At 36.1% G+C, this 23550-nt stretch overlaps 1 protein-coding gene across 6 annotated transcripts in view; it reads left to right on the forward strand.

Annotated features, from left to right (window-relative positions):
• Positions 1–23550, forward strand: part of ADGB (androglobin) — a 131352-nt gene that overhangs the window by 59132 nt on the left and 48670 nt on the right. For 5 of the 6 annotated variants that reach the window (XM_069488834.1, XM_069488829.1, XM_069488833.1 and 2 more), the window contains 9 exons: positions 2759–2933; positions 6367–6457; positions 14840–14969; positions 15700–15735; positions 16361–16394; positions 17264–17450; positions 17916–17979; positions 20330–20432; positions 22536–22677. In XM_069488834.1, coding sequence (XP_069344935.1) covers positions 2759–2933; positions 6367–6457; positions 14840–14969; positions 15700–15735; positions 16361–16394; positions 17264–17450; positions 17916–17979; positions 20330–20432; positions 22536–22677 — 962 coding nt within the window. The remainder of the gene's footprint in view (positions 1–2758; positions 2934–6366; positions 6458–14839; positions 14970–15699; positions 15736–16360; positions 16395–17263; positions 17451–17915; positions 17980–20329; positions 20433–22535; positions 22678–23550) is intronic. The other variant, XM_069488830.1, reaches the window with a different exon arrangement.

A 23550-nucleotide genomic window follows, 5' to 3' on the forward strand; every position in this document is an offset into this window, starting at 1 on the left:
AATCTTATGTTGGAAAGTCTGGAGATGAAGGAAATCCCACTGGGGTCAGGGAACTGCTAGAGATTGAACAGATTGTAAGGGGAGAAGTCTTAGAGTCAGCTTGGTGTATAGGTGAAAGTCAGGACATAAAGATTGTTATAAATCCTTCCTTTGGAGGTTGAAAATGGTTTCAGGTGCCCAGAGGTTCTGGAATTAATCCAGTGTCTGGAACTGTAATTAAGTGACCTCCAAGGCTGTAACGAACTAACTATAGTGTTATGATCTCCCTATCTCACCTGCTGGTTTTTATAGGTTAGCAGTTTATAAGGGTGAACTAGTTTCCCTGGTAAATATCAGAATAGAATAGCAATATAATGTTTTAACAATAAACCTATAGGAAACAATTTCTATCCTAAATTTTGCTAAATGGAGTACACTGCTCAAAATTATTGCACAAAGACAGATCAAAAAGTAAAATAAAGTCAATAACTTACATTTATTTAAAGAAGTGGTGAAGAATACAATAAAATCAAGAACAAAACTTGGAAAGGAGCAAGATGTCACAAATTACCCTGTATTATTCAACATCCTCCTCCTCTTGGGTATTCTAAATGGGTATAGTTTTATTTAGATGGGTGATCTGGGAATTTTAAAAAAGCCTCCCCTACCTGCTTAAACCCCTACCTACTCCTGTTTCTTTTAAGATGTTTGAAATGAGATGGAGTAAAAAGAATGAAAGGGTCTTAAGAAAGTAGACTTCTAATTTAAGTCTTATGCATGAATTATTCAGCGGACACATAGTGAATGCTTATTCAGTGATCCAGGCACTATTGTAAATCCCTCTCTGCCTCTAATTGTAACCCAAGGAACCTTGAAATCCTTTAACATAGTTTCTTAACATCAAACTGTAACTATTATTAATAGCATTACTTTACACGAATCAGAAATATAGTGCAGTATGTTGAAAATAAAATGAAGTATGAAGAATTGTCTTATTTAAATTTCTCATGCTTGAATCAAGTTAGTACTTTGGCAGATTATTGAAACTATAAATAGGCACTAATACTGTACTTTGCTATTTGGACCAGTATTTTACATTTTCAAAGTGCTTTTTATTTTCTAACACTCGACAGATCAAAAAAGAAAGTCTTTTTAGACTAAAAGGTTGGCTGCAATCATGAGAAATTCATCTACAGAGACCAAAAATTATGACTAATAAAATGTCTGGAACTTATTCAACTTATAACTATTACTTTAAGTATGACTTCTATTTTGGATATTATTTAAATGTAACTTTGATAGTGGTGCACCTTTTTAAAAATACTATCCTGGGGCATTGTCTTATTAAATAACCTAAAATTCTCCCCTAACTTTCCATTGATAGGATCACTTTCAAGTGTTGACTCCTGGAAACTTTTAAAACTTGTTAGGGTTAAACTTCTAGATAAAAGGTCTAGATTTTAGATCATCTATGAAATAGTTTTTTTAAAAAACATTCTAAAACAAAATTCCAAAAGTTTCTGAATTTTTTTAGCAAGTTGCTAAAATCTACAAAAGGGATAAAGAGAAAATAAGAGTATCCTCTACTTCTTAATTAGGCCACTTTGAAAAAGTATTGACTCGCTTTTCTCTATATTTTCGATATTTACAATACTTTCAAATGGCTTTGCATTAATGCACTGATTAACTCCTTAAAATTATTTTCCTGGCTTTGGGAAGAACTCTCCTTTCTCATGGGTACTTCTGTTTTGTGGCTCAGGGAAGTGTAGATTGAGCTCTATAGAAGCAGGGTCATGAGAGCAAGGCAGGTTCAAGTCGAAGTAATAATTTGAAATAAGCTGATAACTAGGTTTCTGGTTCTAATTTAAAGAATCGCTTTGTAAATTTATAATCTCAATTGTTGCTATTGCATAGAAATCAATGATGCAAAATGATTAGAAAGAAAAATAGTTATTGGTGAAACTGACTTTAATGCAGTTAATATTTTATTTTACTTTAAATGTTAAAGAAAGTTGTGAAAGTCAGAATTAGTCTATAGTATATATTACTTTATCATTTACATACTTTTTTATTCCTTATGGCATATTTCAGCCATAAATCAGTAACTTAAGTTCTGCTTAAATGTTATTCTGAATTATTCCAAAGCAAACTGGCTTCAAGAGATCTGAACATTCGAATCTGAGAAGTTTCTGCCTGGGAAAACTACTTGATTTGGCAGGACCCAGGAACCTGCCTTTATTCCCTTAACTTCTATGAATGCCTCCATTGCCGTGAATAATCACGGGGATTTCCTATGGAAGAACCCACTGTTAGTGATGAGGGCGTGAACAGGAGAGAAGCCAACCCCTTAACCACCTCATTGACCTGAATGCACTCAAGACTGAATATTTTTGAACACTAGGTAGCAATTGCTAGTGATTAAAAAACAAACTTTACCTATTAAGCACTAGAGTTAAAGCTTTAACCTATAAAAATAATGGCTGATTAATTTTGGACCAAAACTGATGAGCTAAGATTTTTTTGCCATCTCATAGAATCTTAAGCTTTTAGAACTGAAAAGTGTCTTCTAGTTCTAATCTCTTACTTTGTAAATAAAGAAACAGCACCCCAGAAAATTTGAAAGATGGTGATAGTACTTATATAGAGAAATATGGGTGGTAATTTTTTATTACCACCATATCAGCGTAGTGGTGATAGTATGTTTATATTGATGAAAGTATTATTTTAAATGCAGGAGGCAATTGCAAGAATCCTTTTGAATCTACTTTCCATCTTTTAGGCAGATTCTGCTGAGAAACTTAGAGAGTACGGGCTTTCACACATCTGTAGCCATCCTGTGCTGGTGACTAGAAGTAGATCTTGTCCCCTGGTGGCACCACCAAAGACACCTCCCATACCTCCCTGGAAACTCATTCGTCCAAAAAAAGAACAGGTTATAACGGATGAACCTCAAGGTATGTATTGTTATCTTCAAATATTTTTAATTAATGTTTCTCTATATGAAAATGTAATCATTTCATTTGTATTGAAAAGATGTATGTCAAGGTAAAGCACTCAATATTGCACCTGAAATCTACATTTAATTTTATGTCCAAATTGTATGTCTTTAAAGGATTCATTCTCCTCATCTTAGAAGCTGAGAAGTTCTGTTCCTGTCTAAATTGGCCAGCTATATCAAGGTCATCCTTTGAGTGATGGCATTGTTACTACTAGTGTGATAGAAAAGTAGTTTGCAGCAAATGATAAAGAAACTTAAGTAGCATATATGAAATCACTGGAGTGAATTTCTAATGTGGCAATCACTATATAGTATCCTGTAGAATATAATCTTTGAATTAACGGATTTATACTTAAAACTCTTATAGGAATAGAACTTCTGCCCTGAACTGGCTCCTGTGTTAATACTGCCCTGTAGCCCGTTAGTGAGTGACGATTGGCCTCAGAAATAAATAGTTTCCTGTGGGCTCAGGGCAGGGAGGGGAGTGTTCCCACCTTGTTCTTATTCTCCCACTTCAATTATAAATTCTATTTATGTCTGAGTCTTCATTCCTTCAATTTTTGTTCTCTATAAGTCTTCACATTCTCATTCGTTTTTTCGTGAGCACCAAGTTCAAATGGAAGTGGGACCAAGATGGCAAGAGACCATACATGGAAAACCAAATTTAAAGCAGAAGCATTTAACATGAGAGGAGGAGATTAAAATAAGAATCATTAATAATTAGAAGAATAATACATAATTTGTGTATGTTTATTCAACATATATAGCTTTCCCTAGGTAATTTAGCATTTGTAATTTTTAATGGAGGGTGATAAAGAATTGGAGTGCTATGGATTATACATATGTATGTGTTATATATATATATATGTTCTCATTCCACTAGGCTTAAATTATCTTTGTTCAAAATAGCCTTTTGATTATATTTCTTGTGTTCATTTCTTTGCTTTTCCATTTTCTCCCTTTATCTTTTCTAATTCTACTATTTCAGTAACAGTATATCATGTCCTAGAGTTTATTGTATTAGAGGCTGCATACAGAGGTCTGTTACCTGAATGAACAATGAAGGCAAAGCCGCAATGAACATATATAGTGCCATTTACTGAAGGCATCTCTGCTAAGCTTATAAATGTGCTTTAAATTGTTGTTGCCATGAACCATAAACTGTGGCTTGTACCTCTATTGGTGGTGGAAACATCCCTGAATTGCTGTGGTTCTTGCTGCTACAGTGTTGCTAATCCTTCATTGCAAATGGCAGGAGATCTGTAAATTCTTTCAGTAAAAAAACCTTATGTATCTTTGTACATTCCTATTTAACTCTGTTGAGATTTGCTGAGTAAATAATCTAACCAGTATTGTATTAAATGTTACATTCTGCATGCAATTCTGAAAGATTAAAAAAATGTACATCACACTTCCTAATTGTTATTTTTTAGATATAATAACAAAGAAGCCTGAACAGTTTCTTGAGATTTCAAGTCCATTTTTGAATTATATCCTAGCATAATACATAAATCTCAGGGGTACTCAGGATCCTAAAACTGCAGTAGCCACACAGATTGGAATATTTACCTGTTCCTTGCTTCCTACTTCCTACCATAATTTATACATTTAAAAAATATAAATAACAACTGTTAACCATGTAATTTTCCTCACATTTGCTTTCTGCCTACATTGACACAGCCAGTACAGCTGGTAGCAAAGATTTCTCTAGCACAACATATGTTATCCTTGCCAGAAAGAAACAAAGATTAAAGAAATATCAGGTTTGGATAGAGAGGAAAAATGATCAATTCATTTTTTACTTAGGCCCAACTTCCTCTCCCCTTCCTGCTTAATTATTTCAATTATTTCCTTACATTCCTTGAGTTTCTGCAATGGGCTGTTGGTGCCAACAAAGTACATCTGCTCTTTGGGTTAGAAGAACTTCCCAGACTGCCTTCCTTCCTTCCGTCCTTCCTTCCCTTTATTGTCTTTCCTGAACCAAAGATCAGCATCCATATAACAGTTGAAAGGAAAAAAAATCATTTATTTTTAAATGCTATATTTTAGTTAAAATGCATGGAGCCACTTAAAATACTTGTTCATTCAGAGCATCAAGGAATAGCTGAATGAAAGGAAGAGTAGTGAACATACAAGTAATTTCTGATTTTGCTACTGATAGTTGTATAATTCTAGGTAAGTAAACATTCTTTTGTAAACTGGGGATGAAAATCTAACAATTGGCAGAATTCCATAATGGCAGTTTCCTACCTAGAGGCTCATCACATAAGTGTCTTTCTTCTCACCATTGGATTCAATATTTAAAGTGAAAATTAACAGAAAATGGGGAAGGAGATCATTTTAGAGAATAGTACAGAACAATCGGAGAAAATTTATTTATACCGTGTCACAGCCTCACTTCTTTCCTAATAATCACCCCTAATTTCAGTGTTTACATGATGTGCCCATTATGCATTAAGAATTTCTTACTTCTAGGCCGGGCGCGGTGGCTCACGCCTGTAATCCTAGCACTCTGGGAGGCCGAGGCGGGTGGATTGCTCAAGGTCAGGAGTTCGAGACCAGCCTGAGCGAGACCCCGTCTCTACTAAAAATGGAAAGACATTATATGGACAACTAAAAATCTATATAGAAAAAATTAGCCGGGCATAGTGGCGCATGCCTGTAGTCCCAGCTACTTGGGAGGCTGAGGCAGTAGGATCGCTTAAGCCGAGGAGTCTGAGGTTGCTGTGAGCTAAGCTGACGCCACGGCACTCACTCTAGCCTGGGCAACAAAGTGAGACTCTGTCTCAACAAAAAAAAAAAAAAAAAAAAAAAAAAAAAAAAAAAAAAAAAAAAAAAAAAGAATTTCTTACTTCTAGACCACCTTCAGGTCTCTTAGGAATGACCACAAATCCTCTCCTGACCTGCTGCTTTCTTTTCTACTCATGAGCTTTACTTTGTTACATTTTTTGTTCTTCCACTATTATTCTCTCCTTATATTATTTCACATTTCTTCTTCATGCCCTAAGCAACTGTGTTGTAGAGGTTAACTAAGGGAACACATATTTTTAAGTAAAAAACTTGTATAAAAAGTCATTCCTGTACTTGAAATAGCAAATGTCAAGGAATGACTCTATACGACATTGCTAACTTTCTCCCTTGAGACTTAATTGTTTCAAGTAATCTGGAAAGCAACCAAAGAGTAGACAAAAGAAATCTAATATTGGCAAGATCTGTAAGCTCTTTCAATAAAAAAACCTTATGTATCTTTGTACATTTCTATTTAACTCTGTTGAGATTTGCTGAGTAAATAGTTGATCTAACCACTATTGTATTAAATGTTAAATTCTGCATGAAATTCTGAAAGATTAAAAAAATGTACATCACACTTCCTAATTGTTATTTTTTAGATATAATAATAAAGAAGCCTGAACAGTTTCTTGAAATTTCAAGTCCATTTTTGAATTATGGAATGACTCCATTTACAATTCCAAAAGAAACGTAAGTACATAACATTCTTTCTTACAAATGCATCTCGTTAACAGAGTATTTTGTGATGTATGTGGTCAAAAACAGCACTAAATGAGAGCATTTTAAAGAATATTGATTTAAAAATAAGGCCATACACACACACAAACACACACATATTAAAGGATATTTTCTTGGTCTCTTATAGCTTACAATTACACTAATTCTTTAATTAACACATATTGTTTGCTCACCTTTTTTGTGTGAGTGTTATAGATTGAATTTTTATTTTCCCTCCAAATTCATATGTTAAAATTCTAACCTCCAGTGTGGCTGTCTTTGGAGATGGGGCCTCTAAGAAATTAATTAAGGCTAAATAAGGTCCTAAGGGTACGGTGCTGATCTGGTAGGATTAGTGTCCTTATGAGGAGAGACACCAGAGCATGTGCTTTCTCTCTCTTTCTACACGCACACTGTGGACAGGCCATGTGAGCTCACAGAGAGAAGGCAGCTGTCTGCAAGCCGGGAAGCAAGCCCTCCTAAGAAACAAACCCTGCTTGGCATCCGCCCTTATTGATCCCACACTTCTGGTCTCCAGAATTGTGAGGAAATAAATTTCTCTTGTTTAAGCCACCTAGCCTGTGATATTTTGTTATGGCAGTCTGAGCAAACAAATGCAGATTTGAGGACAGAGAAGTGGGATGCTGCTATAACAAATATCTAAAAATGTGGAAGTGGTTTTGGAACTGGGTGTTGGGTAGAGTGGGAGACTTTGGGGATACATGCTAGAAAAAGCCTGCATTACCTGAAAGGACTTTGGGTAGGTGATTCTGATAAGGGCTCAGAAAGAAAAGCGGAGAGCAAACTTCCATCTTCATAGAGAATACACAATTATAAACAGAATGTTGGTATAAATATGGACCTTTCTGGTAAGGTCTCCAGTGAAAATGAAGAACATATTATTTGAAACTGGAGGAAAGGTAATCCTTGTTATTAAGTGGCAGAGAACTTGGCTGAATTGTCTTCTAGTGTTTTATGAAAGTTAGAACTTGTGAGCAATGATATTGGCTGAGGAGATTTCTAAGCAAAATGTTGAAGGTGTGGCTGGGTTCTCCTGACTGCTTATAGTAAAAACCCAGGAGAGATGAACTGAAGAAGGAATTGTTATGCAAAATGGAACCAGAACGTAAAGATTTGGAAAATTCTCAGCCTGTCCATATTGCAAAAAATGAGAAAGTATGTTTTGAAGAGAACGCCAAGGGTGTAGTTAGACTATCACCAGATAAAAAGATTATAGGATTAGACCCATGATCTTATCATGTAGTATGGATTATTTTAGCAGAAATACTACCAGTTTGAACTGAAAGGGATGAAAATGGGACCAAATGAAGGAAGGCTGTGAAATTTCTGGGACTGACAGGACGGGACCATAGAGCTATCCAGCTGCAAGCATGCCTTATCCTTCGAGAACAGGCCAGAATGACCCCTAAAGTGATTCAGAAATCCTCTGGGCTGCTACTCCCACCACAGGCCCAGGGGGAAAGGCTGCTTTCTCCTAGACTTCAGCAGGCCAGGTGGGCCTCACAGAGAGCTGAGGGGGCTGGGCTGCCCCACGGAGCCTGGGGGTGATGCTGCCCCTGCAGAGGGCCCAGGGGGCAGAATATCAAACAAAAGAGGAATATTCTTGAGCCTTAAGATCTAGTGAAATTTGTCTTGCTAGGTTTTGGACTTATAGGGAATCTGTCACCCCTTTCATCTTTCCTGTTTCTCCCTTTTGAGAGGGGAATGTCTATCCTATTCCTCTCCCACCACTGTATTTGGAAGCATGTAACTTGTCTAGTTTCATAGGTTCACAGCTGGAGATGAATTTTGCCTCAGGATGAATCTTACCTCCCTGTAGGCTCAGCCATATGTGATGTAGATGATTATCAGATGGAACTTTGAACTGTAGACTTTAAAGTTGATGCTGGAGTGAGTTAAACTTTTATGGTCATTGGGATGGGGTAAGTGTATTTTGCCTGTGAGAAGGACATGAATTTGTGTGTGTGTGTGGGGGGTCCATAGGTAGAATATTGTGGACCAAAAGTTTGTCTCCCTCAAATTCATATATTGAATCCTAATTCCCATCGGTGCTGTATTTGGAGATGGGCCTCTAAGGAAGTAATTAAGGTGAAGTGAGGTCACAAGGAAGAGGCCCAGGACCAATAAGATTAGTGTCCTTATAAGAAGAAACACCAGAGAGTGCTTCTCTGTCTCCAAATACTCGCACTGAGGAAAGGTCATGTGAGCACACAGCTTTAATTTTGTTATGGCAGCCCAAGCAGACTAATACAGCAAGACACTATATTTCACTTGAAGGTAGAAAAATAACACTTTGCCCCTTATAGCTATCAACTTCTGGGGAAAGCTGCATGTATTAATATAAGTATATAATTACAATAAAATATAATAATTACTATTACAAAGGCATGTCTCAAAATCTGTAGTTGTACCTCAAAGAACTTATTTTGCAGAAATAATTGGAACCCTGAATATAGGAGTCTTTGCTTCAGTGATTGTGCAGGAGGTGGGAGAACAGGTGGCTCTCCTCGATATCATGGCTCCTCATCTTCCTCATGGTCATAAATGCATCCAGTGTTCCAGGTCCTGCCCTCCTTCTCTTCCCCCATTACCCAGGCATAATCTTCCAATTAAAAGTTCACACTTCAGAGACACAATGGAAGCTTTGTCCTAAGGGTAACTAACTATAGGAGTCAGCTGCTGTGAAGGTGATTGTATAATTAGCTCACCTGCCCTTGCCAATGTTTCTTTGCACACCGTCTTTCCCCATGTCTTTCCCCAAGCCTCTGCTGATTTAATTGAAGGGTCACTGAGAAGGTTCTGGGTAATGTCACTGACTCTGGCCTCATTGTTATCCTAATGGGATTGTGGGTTTTTCTGCTCTGCTGTTTTGCCGTCAATCTTCTCATCTGTCTCTGATGAATGTATCACAGCTCTCATTATGGCATTTCTATTTTGCCAGTTCTGTATGATTTTCCTTTTATTTTTTAATTTCTCTGAGATTCCAGTGGGATGTAGAAGGAAGGAAAGGGATTGTTTGTATTCAGTCTGTTATCTTGAACTAGAATGCTAATCTCTTCTTGTAATTTCCCACTTTGGCTGTCCCTTCACTGGCTTTTCATCTCACATGGCTGTTCTCTTTCTTCTGTTCCTTATCCAGTTAGACCCAGACCTTACTTTACCTTGATGAGCATCTACTTTCTATTCCTTAAAACTAGCCAAACAAGCATACCCAAATCAAGAAAAATGCTCATGCAAATTATTTGCATTTACAGCAGAATTTTCTGCAGGTTTCATGGAAAGTATTGATAGGTTGAGGAAGGCATTATATTTTGGTGATATTTGAGCAACCTATATAATAAAAAGGAAACATTGAATACTGCCACTCTTAAATCATTCAGCCACTCCACTATGGGGGATTTCTACTGGCCACCATTATCAATAGTCTCCCAAGCTTCTCATCATGTTGGATAGTCTCTTCCACCTTTTCCCCTCTCCACTCTCCCATTTCATTCTTACTCAGAGAGCAGGATAACTTGTCTTTTGTGTTCTGCTCTGCTTCCTCAAAGACTATGCCTTAAAAGCCTTACCTTTTACTTTCCCTTTCCTGTCTTAGTCCGAGGCTTGCCCAAGCCACACCTAGGGTTGTGGATGAGAACAGCAACAAAATGTGGGGAGTGGAGCCCATGATGGGAAGCAGCCCAGTGCAGTAGAGGCCCCTCTTTTGAAATTTTTCTGCCCCCCCGCCCCCAGGCCTTTATACTCTGGGCCTGTGATACAAGGGGCAGCCCCATTGATCTCCCAAATATCTTCAGGGTCATTCTTCCATTGCCTTTGACAATAGGTTCCTTGGTGAGTAGCTCCTAACTTCTACTGAGATGACTGATCTATATTAACCTCTTTATCAAATTTGGCCACACTTTCCATGTTCTCTCCCAAACAGTCTTTCTCATTTTTTCCAATATGGATAGGCGAAGAATTTTCCAAATCTACTTCTCTTTTCCACTATTAATATAAGGAGTCAAGAGAAGTCAAGTCACATCTTCAGCACTTTACTTAAAAATATTCTCAATCAAATATTTAATTTCATCTCCCGTAAGTACTACCTTCCACAAAAAACTAGAACACAAACATAATTCAGCCAAGTTCTTTGCCATTTTATAACAAGGTTGGCCTTTCTTCCATTTTCCAATAGCATGTTCCTCATTTCCATCTGAGCCCTCATCAGAATGGCCCTTACCATCTGTAATTCTACCAACATTCAGTTCACAACTACTTAGGTATTCTCTGAGAATATTGAAGCAACTCTCTGCTTTTCTTTCCAGGCCTTACCAGAATCATTTTTAAAGGTCTTTATGGCAGTGTAGGACTTTTCTAGCACATACCTCAAAACTCTTTCAGCGTCTATCCATTACCCTGTTCCAAAGCTGCTTCCACATTTTTAGGTAGTTGTTATAGCAACAGCTACACTTATCAGCACAGATTTTCTGTCTTAGTCTGTTTGGGCTGCTATAACAAAATACTATAAACCAGTGGCTTATAAACACAAAAATTTTTATCTTACACTTCTGGAGGCTGGGAAATCCAAGATCAAGGTGCTAGCAGATTCAATATCTAGTGAGGACCTGCTTCCTCATTCATGGCATCTTCTAGCTATGTACTGATACTCACATGATAGAAGGAGTGAATGAGCTCTCCAGGGTCCCTTTTACAAGGGCACTAATCCCATGCGTGTGTGCTCTGCCCTTATGACCTTAATCACCTGTCAAAGGCCTCACTTTCTAATACCACCATCTCACAGTTTAGAATTTCAACATATAAATTTGGGGTGGATACACACATTCAGACCATTGTTCCTTCTTTATGCCATCGTCATAGCAAGTAACATGTTCTATGAAGGTGTTTTCTAAATGAATATAGTTCTTTTCCTAAAAGAAATAACCTGTAAAGCTGATAAAATGTGTTTCAGGTTTTTAAAATTTCCTTTCTATATAGATGAAAAATCTTCAAATATCTTACAACATTTATATGTACCACATTATCTTCTTATTATTAGTTTTCTACATATGTAAAAGAATATTGTATAAATTGTTTTCCATTCCCAATGGACTTTTCAGTTAAAAATCCAATGGAGTTTCTTTTCCTATTAAAGCTACTATGAATTGGGCTTCTGTCACTTAGGACCCAAACAGTCCCAACTGATACTGCAATATAATATAAATTAAATGCAATGTTATCATCACTGTCACTAATTTGGCCCAAATTAATATTATATTAACTGCTTATAATACACATATTATTAATATGTTAAATAATGTCTTGTTTTCTTAAGTAGAGCATACTCAAAGTCTTCCTTGTTTTCTTGGTGAATCATACTCAGCATTATTAGTATACTGTCTTCTTATATCAGAGTGACTTCAAGGACTTTGACCAACTACAGTTACCCTAACATTCAATGACCGCAGACTATTGGACCTTTCTGGGTTTTGTTCCTTTGATTGGTTTAGTTGTAGTTTTTATTTTGCTTTTACAGTATTAATGATTTCTTTATCAGTGCTTAATATTGTCTGCTTCTAATAGCCTTGCCTTCTTCAAATTTGTCTCTAATTTGCTGGGTGTAATGAGTAATATCACCAAATTTTAGAATTAATTAACATTGGCTTATATATACTTATGATGAAGACCTTAAGAGTTAGCTTATGGGCTTTGTATCTATATTATAACACTTTGATATTTAACATAGTACTTTGGAAATAATGGGTACTCAGTAAATATTAATTGAATTGAAAATATTTTGAGGCATCTAAGTTATTCAGAAATTTTAATTTTCAGAATATTCAATATGGTAGCTACTAAGCACATGTGGCTATGTAAATTTTATTTTAAGTAATATTACATAAAATTAGAAATTAAATTCCTTAGTTGCATTAGCCACATTTTAGGTTCCCAATAGTCAAATATTCTAAATAAACATTTTTCACCATTGCATAAAATTCTTCTAAATGTTAGAAGGAGTGAATAAGTGACCTTCCTATAATTGTAGCATTTTACTGTAAAACTATTATTACATTTTTAGTTTTTATTATTTTCACATATATTTCTACTTATAGATTAAAAGTGGAAATGCTAACCCATTTATATAACATAGGCAGGTGAAATTTTCTTTGTTCTCTTAAAAAGACCAATTGAATTTAATTGTCCTAATATGATAGTTAAAGCATTTCAATCTTTTCAATCATTTTTTTTCCTCTGTAACTTCACAGGGCAAAAGGGGCAAAGGATCTCTCTGTGGTCTCTTTTATAAAGTCCCTAATCTATTCAAGAGGGCTCCACTCTCATGACCTAATCACCTCTAAAAGGCTCTACCTCCAAATACCATCGCATTAAGGATTAAGTTTCAACATAGGAATTTTGGAAGAATACAAACATTAGCATATAGACAGAATTTATCTAAACTTAACATAAAAATGTTAATGCTTCATAATTTTTCTAATTAATTTTATGCTTAAAGTTTTCCAGTGTTATTATTAAGGTTTTCCAGATAGAACCAATAGGAGATATAGATGTAGATTAGATTTAGATATAGATATATCAGAGGGGATTTACTAGGGTAGTTGGCTCATGCAGTTATGGAAGCTGAGAAATCCCATGATCTGCAAGCTGAAGAACCAGGGGGACTTGTAGTGTATGACTCAGTCTAAGTCTGTAAGCCTTGGAACCAGGGAAGCCCATGGTGTAATTCTCAGTCTGAAGGCCAAAGGTCTAAGAACCTGGGGAGCTGCTGGTGCAAGTCCCAGAGTCCAAAGTCTAGAGAACGTGGAGTTATGACATCCAAAGGCAGGAGAAGAAGGGCATTCCAGCTCCCAGAGAGAGAGCCAATTCACCTTTCCTTAGCCTTTTTGTTCTATCCAGGCTCCCAGCCAACTGGATTGCCTGCCCACATTGAGGGCAGATCTTTCCCACTCAGTGCACTGACTCACACACCAGTCTCCTCTGGAAACGCCCTCACAGACACACCCAGGAACGATGCTTGACCAGCCAGCTAAGCATCCCTCCATCCAGCAAGTTGACACCTAAAATTAACCACCACACCCACTAAGATGATGATTTTGCCATTTCAACTAATTTTTGTTTATCTCATGGCTAATTAAATCTGCATACTAATCAGAGATTTTGGGGGTTGTAAGAATTGGAGCTGCAGACCACCAGGACAACCTTTCTCACAATTTAAATAGCTATACCCAGCCTTTTAGAATCTCTGTGCTAATAGGGACCACAAATGGGCTGGTTTCATAACCCAAATACCCTGAATTATTCCCTTACTTGATATTCCTGTATCTTCTTTCAGCTTTATTACTTGATTAAGGTGGATGAAATTCCAATACTCAGATACGGGAGACTTCATCACTTGATTGGATTCAACTAATCTATTCATTGCTTGAATCTGCTATGAATGCATTGCATATTCATTTTATTTAGCAGAGCCAAAGGCAAAGATACGGGAATGGCATTTCATCCTATGTAAAAGACATGTCCCTTTCCCTGCTTTGCTGTACAGAGTTCTCAGGTCAACATAAGAGCAAGCCCCCCTCCCCTCACCCTGCTTTTTTTTGGGCGAGTCCTTGAAAGTGAGTGCTATTACAACTTTTTATCATTGGAACACTCCAGGTTTGCCTGTTCTTGGCTCATGGCCTTGTTTGATAGAATTGGAGCTTAACAAATATGTTTGTGCTACCCTCTAGTGGCAGTTTCATATAAATCACAGAAGTTTACTTAGAGATGAATTAAGAAGTTTTACGGAACACTAACTGGAAAAATTTTTTAATTGATGAAGTGTATATACAAAGAATTTAGTTTTAACTTTGAGACACACGTACCTAAAATATATATGTTATAACAAATTTCTTTTTGTTGCACCTATAAAATTCTAGCGATGGCAAGGACGATTTGGGGTCATATCAGCAATTGAGAGGAAGTACTGTAAGTGCTCAAGACTCACAATTAAATTTCTGATTCTGAGACCTGTTTCACTGACACATTACTCTGATAATTAAATCAATTCTAAATGTCAGATTACTATGTGTTGATCATCAAAATCCAAAGATGGCCACCATACCTTTAAACCAAATGGTGTTCCAGAAATTTGTTACATCAATACATTGACTGATATAGAGTATTTTTTCAGTAGTGCAGTGATTCAACATCTTTACATGAAGTAAAAAATTACTAGATAAGAGAATGAGAATGACAAAAGGAACAAAATCAGAACTCCTCATGACAAAACTGTAGTTATTTATTAGTAACTTTAAATGGAGATCAAAATAACAGAAGTTTGGGGTTTTTTGTTCCCATTAGGCATTATGTACGCTCTGTTATTAAGAAAGGGATGCCCCCAGGCTCTGGTTTGCCCTCTCTTTCTGAAACTGATGAAACTTCAACCTTTAGCCAGACAGACTTGAGTCAAATAACAGGAGCTCTATCTCAGGTAACTATGTTACTCTTATTATTGGCCCACCTCTTAAAGATAGATTTTTTCCTTAAATTGTGAAATAACTTTAATGCAGTTAATATTTTATTTTATTTTGCCTTAAATGTTAAAGAAAGTTGTGAAAGTCAGAATTTGGCTATAGTATATGTTACTTTATCATTCACATACTTTTTTATTCCTTATGGCATATTTCAGCCATAAATCAGTAACTTAAGTTCTGCTTAAATGTTATTCTGAATTATTCCAAAGCAAACTGGCTTCAAGAGATCTGAACATTCGAATGTGAATAGCTAAGCTATATGTCATTTGCAAATATACACATAGTTGGCAAAATTAGAAGAATATAGAGCTGTTTAATACTAAAGTCTGGGTGGCAGATAGGAAATACGATCCCAAAGAAACACACAGGGGAACTCTATAGTAGGTGAATATTCCATTTTCTAACCTAGGTCATAAGATATTTATTTTAATATTAATAGTATTCTTTATACTGCTCAGATTCATATTATATATTCTTTTAGCCTCTCCTTCCCACGGTATCTGTGAATTCCGATATAAAGGCTTCTCATTTAATGTCTCCACCTGAAGCAATTTCCAGTGTCCTGTGTAGGCAAAAGAAGGCTAGATGCTAAACCAGAAGAAACTAGGGAAAATAAGTGGAGTTCGTTATATAGACATTCAACCCATTTCCATGTTTTCAGGCTATATCTCATTCTCTCCTCCTCAGATACCTGCTGATTGTGTCTGGGGTCATGAGGCATGGGTAGGTTTGCTATACTTGATGTTCACTTATCTTTACTCTATCTCCTCCATCGACTTGACGTCATCCAAAATATTGTTCACATGACCCATAATCAGTCTCTATGAGTTTATACCATTTTGTTTTTTACCTTTGTTTTAATTATGTTCCAGAGAAAACAGAGTTGTACACATAAATTCAACTTAATTTCCCTCCTAAAATTTTCAGGAATCATTTTTATAATTGAGAACAGCCTTTTTAGGTTCTGTACATTATTTGACAATCATAATCTCATTGATTTCTCTGTATTAATGACAGGTGCCTCATACAAAGTAATATGTCTACTTGGGGATATTACTGATTTAATTTAACTTTTACAATTCACCGACTTAATAAATTAATACATTATGTGTTTTAATGTCGCAAACTTAAACCCTGAGCCAATTGTGTAATTAAATTCACATCTTCTGAATTGTAAGATTAAAACTAAGTTCTATTTTACTCTACTTTTAGTAAGTTTTCCCAGAAATGTATTTTTTCAATGTTTAAAAAACTGTCTTAACTCTTTTAAGAACCTTGGTGCTTTAGATAGCTGTAATGTTTTATTGAATTCAAAATGATTTTTTAAAGTGTTTCTTTCAATTCCTAGGGAGATAATTCTGCACAAGCTATACCTGGAAAAGGTAAATTAATAATCTCATGACTTCTTTTTCTATGGACTTCAAGGCGCACAGGAGTCTCTGCTTCTTGACAGCTCTTAGCTGTCCATTCTGACACTCAGCAGCCTTGTTAGTTTCTCCTCTGACTTGTTGAGTCTCATCTGCTCTGGGCTAGAAAAGTGAGATAATTTCACGTGTTAAATTCAGGCTAAACATAAAAGAGGATCTGATTAAGGATCCATGAGTAAAGTGCATGTGTTTTAATGCATGCATCTTGTGATCAAACAACTGAAACCATGCTAACTCCTCAGTTCTCAAATAAAGACTTGGCCAAGACTCAATTTTTTTTTAAAAAGGGTTGTGTGGCATGTGTATACATAAAAGTTTGGATCCAGAAATCTACAAGAATTTTATGAGATTACATGGTAAATATAAATATAAAATAAGGCTACAGAATCGCCAACTGTGGGGAGTAGTTAAATGACTTACTGAAACAAATTTGTTGCAAACCTTTCAAGTTTTCATTTCCCCTTTCATTGTCTAAGCCGTCTCCTCTTACATGAATATGTCTGTCCATAGCATATTTTAAGTATATAAACTAGCTAATTTCTGTTGTAACTTCACAATCTTCAAAGAATGTAGGCACACATTTATCAAAGTGGTTTCAAAATTTCTGAACACTCTGATATGCATAGAAGTTATGACTAAATTCTCCTAAATATATGAAATGTGTCTTTGCATGGGCCTCCACAAATTTGAGGCCTGCATGTAAATGAATATCTCAGTAAATATTTTCCCCCAAATAGACTGATATTAAACCCCCCCTTTATAATTTTTCTTATTTAAATTATTTAACAACATAAGATGTGTTTGACATGTTTGTTTTCTCCTAGCCACAGATGAACAAACAGATCTTGGATTGGGCGAGGGCCACCAAATTGATGGAGTTAGCACGGAAAAAGATTCGGTCATCCCGACAACAGAAACACAGGAAAAATCGCAAGAAGAACTTCCACAAATAGATAATAGTGTTTCCAAAGAAATATGGTTAGATTTTGAAGACTTCTGTGTATGCTTTCAGTAAGTATCTAAAAGTGATCCATCTGATGACGTTATAGTGGTTAAATCTTAAGCTGCATTATTATACAAATTCACATTGGGGTTTATTTTTGTGTATTTAATACAGTGGTTATATACCTTATTAATTCTTAGATATCATTCAAAAGAGTTAAGTCAGTATTAGCCTGGTGTTGGTGTACTATCAAATAAAAGTTTTGGAAGGGAAAAATAAATGTATTGATTATCCACATAACACATTAATAGCCAAACCAATCTCAGGCCAGTTTCAGCTTCTCCTCAAAGACTTGTTAAGATGAAGACAGTTTATTCACTGGGATCATTTTTGTCCCTTTAGGGCAACTAACTCAATACAGTTGTCATATTTTTAAACTTTCTGCCTATAGTTATTTGATTCTAAGAAACTTAACATGTAGTACTAATTTTTGCATATAACGACAATAACATGTTATAAATTATCTTTTTCAGGAATATATATATTTTTCACAAGCCAAGTGCATATTGCCTTAACTTTCAAAAATCAGAATTCAAGGTAAGTATATTATGATCTCTTCTATTCCTCTCATACTCAAATTTTTGGTAGGGTCACACTAATGAAAAACACCTTCAAATTTCTCAGGCATTTCTAAACTTGTAACATTATTTTACACTTACATAACATTTAATTATATTTAAAATATTAATTTTTAGAGGCTCCTAGTAATCCCTTGTCCAGACAATAAGCAAAATTCCAGTAGCTCATAACCCCAAATGTGATCCATCTGATTATGCTGTAGTAGTTAAATCCTGGGCTGCATTATACAAATTCACAGTAAGAAAATTTTGATTCACTAATAAATGAAGGAGATAACCATAGAAATAAATTCACTAGATTTGGTTTCAATTAATATTTACTGAATAGTATATAGTTCCTAATACATAAGCACATTTTCACCATCATGTCTAGATTTTGGGTTTTTGTTTGTTTGTTTCCATGTTCTTCCCTCTACCTGGAGTTTCTTCCCTTTCGTCCTTATTGCCTTCATCCAGCTAATACTTGGAAGCCCTTCGGAACACCACAGATGTCCTTGACTGTGAGGTCTCCTTCTCTGCCCAGCAGTCTGGGTTAAGAGGCTCAACTTCCTGCGCTCTGGATGCTCTATGCTCTTCACCTCCCACCCTCCCTACTGCCTGATGGCTCCTCTGAGCCCTCCCTGCCCCTGCCCGGTGTTAGCCTCTTTAGAAGGACTGTGTTCCTTTCTTTACCATTGCATGACCTTTCCTGGCATGAGGAAGGAGTTCAATAAAAAAAAAAAATGTTGAATAAGTTAATTAACAAATTATGCATTGAGTGGAATTTTGATAAAACTATGACACATATTCTGGGAAATTAAATTGTACCGAAACGTGTGTGGTTCCCTGTTCCAGGACAAGGCCATCCAAGCCCCCAAGGATAATCCCTCAGCTCCATGAGCAGTCTGCAGAGGTGGGGGAAGGAAACAGTCTTCGAAATGACTTTCCCATTGCACTTGTCAGAGATGAAAACTTGGGCAGAGAGAACCATTTGAGCATTCCTCAGGAGGGGCTCTGTAGGTGGTTGCCTATTCTGAGAGGAAGAGGCAGGTCTGCAGTACTGACTAGGGGGAAGAAACAGTCCATCTAGTTGTGGAGTCTATCTATGAAGACACCCAGAAGACTGTTTTGAATTTATGAAGACCCTTAAAAATGGCAGCAAATGAGCTCAGTGCAGAATCTCTTCAGGCACAAATGCCGGACTGGCAAGTCCAGGGACCCCTCATATTTTCAGATAGAGCATATATGTATACATGTTGTAGCTGAAAGGAAAAAATGAAATTGTGTCAAATGATAACTAATGAAAAATATGGGGGCAGTAATTTAAAACATAGTTTCCTTTTCCCAAGCTTTCCTAGCAATCTTGTTATACTTGATTAAATAACTAAATTTCCTTTTAATAGCATTATTAGAAATTTTTTCTTTCATTTATTTACTGGTTATTTAAATATCATGGTAAAATAATATGAAAACCTTTTAAAGTATAGTGACAATTAAATTCATTGAACATATTTCCCATATGCCAGTAGACAAAATTACGTTGAAGCACTGAGAATTTGAGAGACAATAATAATGCAAAAATCAAGAGTCCCAGCCTTTGAGTCCGGCAGATAGATACACCTGCTTTAGGACCTCACCTTTGCCACTTACAAGCTCTGTGACCGTTGGTAGATCACTTACCGGAGTTTCAGTTTCTTCATCTATAATCAGGGATATAAATAGTACCTGTCCAGGATGAATCAAAATCATGTACATTTATCCCTTATGTGGCTGTCTTTTGAGGGAAGTTCTGATTTTACTCAGCACGTTATTGCATCTTCAAACAAAAATCTATACTCTAGTGCATCAGCAAGCAATGGATTAATACATTTCTGAAGATTTTGTGGAAAGAGGGTTTATATCACATATTACCCTATAAAATACCTTAATGCATCCCCATTAGACATTCCTATTCTCTGCCAAAGTTACTGTGTGATCTCCCTGCCTGTCAGGAACCATTCTCTGAGCACTGCTCAGCCCTGGGCCCAGTCTCCTCCTCTCTTTCTCATTTCTGGAACAAGCATATCCCTCTTCTTTCCTCACAGAGAAGAGCTTTGCTTCTTTGACATGGTGGCTGGTCTCAGACAGGCACTGAAGATCCAGCTTCCATAGACTGTTGCCAGCATTCACCAGTACAATTTTCTTCATATTATTAAACCCATAAAGTACTTACTGTGGTACCTAGAACACAGTAAGTTTCCTACAAATGTTAGGTTTTGTACTATATTATCATTAGGAGTAGAACATAATGGACTGATAATAAGTATGATGGTTGATCTAATTTCTTGCAGTTCTCAGAAGAACGTGTGTCCTACCACCTGTTTGTGGATAGTCTAAAACCTATCGAACTACTGGTTTGCTTTTCTGCATTGGTACGCTGGGGAGAATATGGAGGTAAGAGGGCTCTGAGAAAATGATGGTCTTAAAGCGCTGATCCCAATATGCAACCCAACATGCGATAATGATGAGATCTTTATGCCATGGATAAAGGAACTTCTACCCTTTCCAGAGTTTCTCAAGAGTCCCACAGGATCTCCTGTACCCCTCCTCCAATGCTGTTAGTCCCCAGACATCAGGGATCACACTCACTCTTGCCAGTGGCACCTCTCCTGGTTGCACTCATCTGTTCACCTCTTAGGCATACCTAGTTGTTCTGTTTGTTTTTTTTTTCCCCCTCACCTATACATGTCATTATTCTTGATTGTTTCAAAATCTACTGAAAAACACAAACCTTTGGTTTGACAATCCCAACAATCTTTTCCTCCACCCCACCTTGCTCCCTACTTTCGTGGTTACACTATAGACCTTATCTTTACCAATTAGTGCATCGTCTCAATCATCTCAATTTCAAGCACTACACTCTCTGATCCCTGCTTCCTCACTCTTTTGTTCACTCTCTCTAGAACTCCCACTCCTACAATTCTTGACTCCACTGGGACCTCCATCCCTCTACTCTACTTTTTCTCTCTGTCCATCTCTCTTCTCATGTCCTTTTTCCTCTCATTCCCAGCATAGATTCTATGGTCCTTCACTGTGATTATATCCTTGCATATACCCTCAAAACACTTGCCCTTCTTATCCTCTCATCTTACTTTCCTGGCAAAGTGTCAATATTGGTTAAACTCAACTCTGCACCTAACCTGTGGTTGCAAAAGAGCAGCTGAATGTGATTGGAAGAAAAAAAGTATTACCTATCCCTGATTAAAATTGACAAAGACAAATCTCAACAAAGCTCTGCCAACAGCTGTCTAGTTCATTCATTCCCCCACTCTCATTCCTATGGATGACTATTTGCAGACCTTCAAGTCTGCTCTCTGTTTCTCTTCAAATGTTCAACACCCACTCTTACTCTCACTCATTTTCAGCTGATGACCTTACTGCTGATTTCCCTGAAAAGACAGGAGAAATCAGAAATAACCTACCTCATCTTCCCACGGTGAATTCTCTCAAGCTCTCCTCTGCCTTCCTTCCTGTTCTAAGCTGTGAACTGTCCCTGATCCCACACACACACATAAAACATCATTATGTGATTCTCTGTTTTGTTAAAACATTTATCTTAAGCTCAAATTAGCAGTACCTGGTACTGTTGGTATGCAGTAAATATTTGCTGAAAGCTTAATATTGAACGTTTTGTCAACATTGAGGACAGGGAGTTAGTTTTATTTTTTACCAAAGTATCCTTAATATTTTGAAGGGTGTCTAGCATATAGTATGTGCTAAGTAAATACTTGTTGTATAATAAACTTTCATAAGTTTAGCAATCTAAGTTTAGTCTACCAAACCAACAGCACTGAAGCCACATCATGCCCTAGAACATTTCAATTCTACATACATGAAAGCAGTTTTTAGACCATGTTGTGACCTGTCCTCAACTTCAGTATTTTCTGAAAATAGGAAAAAAAGTATTTTGCTCTCAGTCATTGATGAAGAATAGTCTATATTATTTGTCTATTTTGAAATAGAAACTTGATATCAAAATGAAATTTTGTTAATTACTTGCTATTTTCTATATATAGTCAAAAACTGCAAATGAAAGGTAAAAATTTAGATAAATAGTGGGATATTTTGACTTGCTTCAACAGTATCTTAGAAAAATCTCTTCCCCCCCCATGTGATATGTTTCTTTCCTTTAAAATTGCATTTAGAAGTATTTGTAATTACTGCCATAGAGACAGCATTAATAAAAGTGATGGTATACTATAATGAAATATACCTATATGTCCTCCTTTTCCTAATTTTCCATTCCTGGTTTCTTCTCCTAAGAGGATGATTATTAGGAGGAATACAGGACAAGGAGGAAGATCCGTATTCCACTTCAGTAATATTTTCAAAAATTATTTACCTGGAATAATGTCTAATGTTTTCTGAACATTTTTTAAATATCTCTAATTCTTTATTATTATTATCATTATTTATGTTGTCTCTGGATAAAAAACAATCCGAGTGAAGGCTATACTTCCACAATCAAATTTCAATATTTTTTCACTTATCTTAAAGCCTTAACAAAAGACAGCCCTCCCATTGAGCCTGGACTTCTAACAGTTGAAACAATTTCTTGGAAATCTCTGAAGCCACGCAGTCTTGTTCAGAAGATTCATACGTATGCCACCAAGGCTACAGTGGTTCGCCTGCCTGTTGGGTATGGACCTCATTTTTCCCATACTAAGAATTTTCTGAAGCCCTGTAAACTGTTGATTACTAAAGAAGTAAACAACATGGATTCCAGGATATTGTTTCCTGAAGTGATTTCACATGGCACATGTCTATCATGATTCTTGAGAAAAATAATTTCATAAACAAACAAATTGAGAAATGCTGTATACTAAATCTTTTTGAGGATTCATAATTGTCAAAGATTCAGGGAACTTCTTTAGTAAACAATCTTGTTTAAACTTGTTTAACTTAGCAATTTCTAAAATTAATTTATTAAAGAATTTCTTTTATTTTCTCATGAATCTTATTATATTCCATAGCAAGAACCTTGATTTTATTCAAACAAAGATTGATAAACATAGTTTTCATCTGCCAATCTATAGTTTTACCTGTAGTTTATTTTTGTTAGATATTATTTTTAATTAAGACAAAGCTGGATGAACACAACCCAGTTTCCATTTTAAAGAAAATATGTACAATGAAAAAATTTTCTTGATTTTGGTGAATAAAATTCAAAATATTACCTTATGTTTCAGGTAAAATAGATATTTTTACCAGATTTTTTTTTTCCCCAAGATCAATCATGCTAATTCTATGTGATCAATGAAAAGCTAGGGCTGTTGTGCAAGAAGCAAAGCATAAGTAACAAAATTAAATGCTAAATTAGTGTAGGGCAAGCATCTTGTATTTCTAGAAAATAATAAATTTTAAAACTTCAACATTTTTCACATCTGCCCTAAACACTCTGGCTTGGAGAGATTCTCCCAGATATCAAGTTACTCTGTCTGAGTGCTCATCCATTGAGACCACCAAGTAGAGAGAATTAATGAAGAATCTTCTAACCATGTTTCCCTCCCAG

Source organism: Eulemur rufifrons, chromosome 15 (assembly GCF_041146395.1).
Source record: "Eulemur rufifrons isolate Redbay chromosome 15, OSU_ERuf_1, whole genome shotgun sequence".
Taxonomy (NCBI): domain Eukaryota; kingdom Metazoa; phylum Chordata; class Mammalia; order Primates; family Lemuridae; genus Eulemur; species Eulemur rufifrons.